Genomic DNA, 6,149 nt, shown 5'->3' on the forward strand with positions numbered 1-6,149 from the left:
AACTTAATGGATTTGAATTACCTATTACACCCTTTAACCCTCAAAACTCATTACACTCTTTTTAAAAAAGAGTGTCTATTTTGGTCATTTTGGTTTTCCCCACCACATAAGGTAATCCAAACATTTTTTTGAAAACTTCTTTCCAAAAATTCATTAGTTTATAAGTCCTTTTAACAAAAAGTCATTTTTCACTTAAATAAGCAATCCCAAACATACCCTCAATTACACTCCTTTTAAATAGAATGTCTTTTATAATCATTTTAACTTTCCCAATTCCTACCACATAAGCTAATCCAAACATTTTATAAGAACTTTTATAAAAGTATAAGTTAACATAAAAACTTCTTTTATAAAGTATTAACATGTTCTTTTCACAAATAGTTCTTTCGGACTTAAATTAGCAATTCCAAACACACTTTTTTTTTATTTTATTTCTTCAATGGTTAATAGATAACGTTAAAATTATAATGATTGATCGTAACTGTATTGAAGAGATCCGAATACAAGAAAATAAAACGTTCTTTATATTAATTGAATAAAGAATTTTTACAAGTATTAATGGTTTTACTTTGTCTAGTTAATTTTTGTATATTTGTTCACTTTTAATATTAATAATTTGTTTATTATTATGAATATACATGGAAAAGTTCTTACAGTTCAGCACAACTAAATATAAAAAGTGATGAACCTGATGAAAAACAGAAAATTTCCAAGAATAATCATATTTTTTTTATTAAACTTAATAAAACATAATTTAACATCCTAATATACACATACACAATTACAGACACTATTTACCTCAAATTTTATATCAAAACTTTTCTTTGAAAGCTCAAAGAAAGAAAACAAAAGGTTGACAATATCAGAACTCCAAATTTTGGACCTTTCCGTTGATTAAAGTTGCATTGAAAAAAAAAAAGCTAACAATAATAAATATATAAATATTAGAATAACTATCAGCAATAAAGGTAATGATAACAAATTAAAAAGGACAAAAAAAATAGAACGAGCTTAAAACTATATTTAAGGGAGATATTTAAAGAGGAAAGCTATAAAGAGTGAAATATTTTGATTTTAAGTTAAATAAGAAATAGAAGAGTATTAACCCATAAAAGTTGTTTTAAGGAGGGATGATTAGCATGACCCTTAATTAAGCAGAAAAAAAACTGCCTTCGCACATGAAAACACAAATATAAACCGACAGTCGTGCGTACCTTGGACCTAAGCTCGTCTTGCACCGAGAGCATCATGTGCACTTTTTACAACTATGCTTATGCCATAGTGACGATTTTATACGTTTAATTGAAAACGGCCATTAAACCACACAGATTATTAGCTAAACGAAAATAGTATATAAGCAAGCAGCACCTCACATAGCAATTCGTGACTTCATATTCCTACCTGCTACATATATCCATCATCCTACCCCTCAACAAGAAACCAAAAACACATATCATCTTTCCACTACCCATCATCTCCTTTACATGAACAACCACACCATTTATTGCCACCTGCCATCAGTACAATACATAAACCCCATCAGTATGCAAACAGAAGGAAGCATGTTTGTGTTCGTTTCACTTTAACCAAACAAACAAACGGGGATTTCTTGTCCATTAAGATGAATGTGTTCATGTTCGTCCGCTAACATAATAAGCAAATGTTGAACGATTCACGAACAAACGTAACTTAACATAAATGAAGGACAATAAATAAGCAAAAACCAATTATAAAGTAAACGCGAAAATAAATCTATTAGCCGGAAAATTAATAAAACTAGACTGAATTGTAATAGACGTAAAAACTTAAATATATAAACGAGAACATGAAACAACAAACATAAATGAGCAAAACCAACCAAATACAAACGAATTTAAATAGGAAAACAAATTAACGTTCACGAACATAAATGAAGGAAAAAACCATGTGTTGATGTTCATTCGTATAACTAAATGAACAAACGTTGTTCCTGCCAAATAATTTACAAACTACTCACTGAACGTTTACAGGCCTAGATGTGGGTCGGCCCAACCCATTACCTGACCCACACTTTTTGTCAACTCTAGGGGTGTACACATACCGGACCGGGCAAGAGCCTGTCTGTGTCCGTTCGTTAAGCTTTTGACGGACAAACGAACGGTCCACTAACACTACCAAACGAAAATTCATGTATATGTCCATCCAGTAAGAAATTGAGTTTGTTCGTGTCCATCCGTTAATATTGTAAACGGATGTTAACGGACAATAATGGACAAACGAACATGTGAACATTAATGAACAACGTACACTAATGGACAAACATAAACGGTTACATATTCATTCCAAACATATATCCAAACAACTTCACCTACAAATTTGGAATTACACCATATAATATCCAAATATACTTAACACTTAATATATTAACATAAATTGGATCACTATAAGAATATGTAGTAATACAAAAGTGTGATTAATAACACTAGAATTCCACAATTTAATTACAATACTAGATATATCTAAACACTTACAATACCAAACGAACATTACCGGACGTAATCGAACGAACTTTACCGGAAGTTCACGAACACTATTAAACGGACTTCGCCCTTGTCTGTGTTCGTCCGTTAAGCTTTTCGAACAAATTTTTTTTGTCCATGTCCGGTTCGTTTATTAAACGGACGAACATAAACGAACTTCTTGCTGAACGGACGACCAGGCGGACGTCCGGTTCGCTTACAGCCCTAGACTCACCTCTATGTTAGCAGCAAACTTTAAAAACACAAACAAAAAAGTGATAATGGCCAGGGCAGGCCGGGCCCATTACCCACCACTGCCAAACAGGAACAATAAAAACTAGATATAACAAACCTTGAACTCACTTGGTAGCAGGAAGATAAACCCTAATAAGATTTCTGTTTGTAAGCTTCTGCCTACATGTTGGGCATTTATGCTGAGTATTTATTGCAGCCGTGATGCAGGCCTTGCAAAATATGTGGCCACACTTAGTCGTCACTTCCTCAACTAACGGCCCAATACAAACCGGACAGCTAAATGTGGGTTCCTTTGGCGGTGGTGGTGGTGGCGGTCGTGGTGCAACATATCGTGCTCTCTCCCTCTGTGCAATTATATAAACAAAAATCATTATTTTTAATTTTTCAATTGCTTATAGTAGAGGTAGTAAAAAGCAAACTATGCATGTAAACAAACCAAACACACAGTTATCTGTTCAGCGAAATTCGTTTAATCAATAAACAAACATGACCACATGTCTTGTTTGTTCGTTATGTTCATGTACGTTCATTCATATAAATTCATTTATGTCCGTTCGGTTTTGTTTAATTTATGTTCAATTGCTTATAGTAGAGGTAGTAAAAATCCAACTATGCATGTAAACAAACCAAGCATTCAGTTAACCGATCGGCGGAAGTTCGTTTATTCAGTAAATAAACAAGCATATCTTGTTTGTTCATTATGTCTGTTTGGTTTACGTTCATTCATTTAAATTCATTTATGTTTGTTAGGTTTTGTTCATTTATGTTCGTTCGTTTACATATTCATTTAAACTTTTTAGGCTCACTACAACTTATTCTACTTTATTGAAATTAAAATATCAACCATAACTTAGTTTAGTATTATTAACTTGTTAGACCCAACATATTGACATTCACAATTACTTATAATACGTGTTTGCTCAGTTATGTCTGTTCATCTTGGTTCATCTATGTTTAGTCATGTTTTAGTTGTTCGTGTTCAGTTAATGTTTAATGAACGAAAACAAGCATGCTCAATTTGTGTTCGCCCAGTTCATTTACAAGCCTACAATTTGATCATAAGGTACACAATTAAAAACAAAGACATATCATTACCATAGAGCCGCTACTTCCATTAAGATTCACATAAAGTTCACAATTAATAACCGTTCCAGTTGGAGGACCTCGTTTGCGCTTGTACGCCTGGTTAGCACCATGTCTACTAACAGCATCTTCTGTAATAAACATAATAAACATTATTTAACTGCATATAAGAGGTAAGATAACATCACCTCATACAAAAACAAACTAATCTTTCAGTTAACAGAAAATTATACTGAACTTTCAAAAGTGCATATCATTAAAGCCGGTCTTAGCGTGTATAGAACAGTTGGACAACTTTCCATATTTAACATTGAAGTAAAACATAAGAACTACTTTAGTTTCACATATGGCCTTCATCATTACTTGCAAGAACTTTATCCTTGTCCATTATTACTTCCTTAACGTTAACAAATATGATACATGTATCTTAATATTAGCTTTCATACAATAGAATAAGTGTCAAGTAGATAACAGAAGACGTTGCTTAACACTATAACTTGCAAAATGGAGCAAAAGTTGGAAAACTGCATCCAAAACAAGGGGATTCAATCAAACTGAATTGACCAAACTGACATTCAGAACGTTAAAACTAAAATCAAAGCAAGGTTTCTGCATTTATCTAAAACATATCTACTAACATACTACGAAACTGCAATAAATACCCTGATGTTCACAAAGAAAAAGTAGCTAACAGAAAGTGAACACAAGCAAACAGGCAAGAGTACATTGAGAGTAAGAACCTTTACCAGCTTCCACATCAACCACCACTGTCTTTCGAGTGCTTCGTGATCTCTTTTTCGCCTGAAAGCAAACTACAAGTTAATAATATGAACACAAACAATACAAATAATAATATAACAAACAAAAAGAATGTACTTCTTCAAATGCTCTTGGTGATGATATAACAACATCATCATCATCATCCAACTCCTCAACATCAATTGCAGCAGGTTGTGAGGATCCAGCAGGCTGGTTTACTTGACCACCACCATGAGGTACTGTAACCATTGAAACATCAACTTGACCACCTTGAGCCACTGAAATTGTGAGCCCACCCGGTCCCGCTTGCTCCGGGTTTTCAACTGGAGAAACATTAAGATCCAACGAGGTTTTCCTTCGCCTAGTATTTCTTACATACTTAACAACTTGTCCCTGAGTGTTCATGGTCTTCTTTTCTAGCAAAAACCAACCAATTTAATTAAATAAATAGTGTAAAATACCTTGTGATCATTCATAATTTACCAATTATATGTGTTCTGAAATGAAAACACAAAGCCATCAAGTGTTTTGTTTTACAAAAATTGAAGTTAAGTCAACTGCATCTTTATGATCATACATGAAAACTCATGCCACAAACTCATAAAGCACAAAATCTGATTCTTTCAGAGTAAAAAAGATATTTAGATATACAAATCATTGCAAATTTGTGATCTTCAAACAGCACAAATCCATGAATCACTTAAGTATACATCATGTACTTCTACTATGCATCCACAAGCCACCACAAAAGTACAAATAAACCCTAGGTTATCACTTATCAGTGTATAACACACAAACCTATTAACGTGTCCCTCAGTGCTCATGGTCTTCTTTTCTAGCAAAACCTAACAAAATTTAACAAATAAATAGCATAAAACATTTTGTAATCATTCATACTTACTGGTCATGTGTTCCAAAATGATAAGGCCATTTACTGTTTTGTATTTCAACGAACAAAGTTAAATCATCTACATCTTTATGATCATATATGAAAAAATCATAATACAAAATCAAAAGGCAGAAATTGTGATACTCCAATACAAATAAACCCTAGGTAATCAGTCTATGATGCAAATTTCGTAAGAAACGATGATAGATTCACAATTGAGCAGCAAAAACGCAGTAAGAAGATGAATACATAAACATAAACATAAACATAAACATAAACATAAACATAAACATAAACATAAACATAAACATGAAATAATTAGAATTGAGGATCGAAAAGTATAAGAAAAGGAGCAAAGTGGATGGAATTGAAACTTACATGATGCGATTGAGGGAGTATGGGGATGAAATGCAGAGAGAGAGAGAGAATGAGGATTCAGAGTTCTCAACCCTCTGGCTAGGGTTTGTGATTGGATTGTGAAGATGAACAAGACGATATGAGTATTTGAAAGAATAAATACTTATATACATACGTAAGCGGTTACGCTAAGGGGTGTTTGGCTAAGCTTATATTTTTATATTTTTGTTGATAGTTATAACTTATTTTATATCATTTAATAACTTTTTTTTAAGTGTTTGGATTAGCTTATATTCTATAAGTTCATT

The 6,149-nt window shown here is 32.7% G+C and overlaps 1 protein-coding gene across 2 annotated transcripts; it reads right to left on the reverse strand.

Moving 5' to 3' along the window:
- Nucleotides 1-1,276: 1,276 nt before the first annotated feature.
- On the reverse strand, nt 1,277-5,896 carry LOC143623873 (uncharacterized). Of its 2 annotated transcripts, none has more exons than XM_077094676.1 (6): nt 5,863-5,896; nt 4,713-5,011; nt 4,583-4,637; nt 3,849-3,967; nt 2,862-3,097; nt 1,277-1,511 (listed from the first exon to the last, which is right to left on the reverse strand). In XM_077094676.1, the coding sequence occupies exons 2-6, from the start codon at nt 4,998-5,000 to the stop codon at nt 1,502-1,504; spliced, it is 708 nt and encodes a 235-aa protein (XP_076950791.1). In that variant the 5' UTR covers nt 5,001-5,011; nt 5,863-5,896; the 3' UTR covers nt 1,277-1,501. The 2 variants fall into 2 exon arrangements, with proteins under 2 accessions (XP_076950791.1, XP_076950792.1); XM_077094677.1 differs by having other exon boundaries at nt 1,304-1,511; nt 2,851-3,097.
- Nucleotides 5,897-6,149: the final 253 nt, after the last annotated feature.

This window comes from Bidens hawaiensis, unplaced genomic scaffold (genome assembly GCF_021521415.1).
Source record: "Bidens hawaiensis isolate Kalapana, Puna unplaced genomic scaffold, B.hawaiensis_p1.1 tig00003570_1, whole genome shotgun sequence".
Lineage (NCBI taxonomy): Eukaryota > Viridiplantae > Streptophyta > Magnoliopsida > Asterales > Asteraceae > Bidens > Bidens hawaiensis.

Coding starts and splice junctions, on each gene's coding strand:
- LOC143623873 (XM_077094676.1), bottom strand. CDS start 5,000: ATGAACACTCAGGGACAAGTTGTTAAGTATGTAAGAAATACTAGGCGA. Junction 4,638..4,712: donor CACCAAGAGCATTTGAAGAA/GTACATTCTTTT, acceptor GTTTGCTTTCAG/GCGAAAAAGAGATCACGAAG. Junction 3,968..4,582: donor GGTGGTTGATGTGGAAGCTG/GTAAAGGTTCTT, acceptor TGTTTATTACAG/AAGATGCTGTTAGTAGACAT.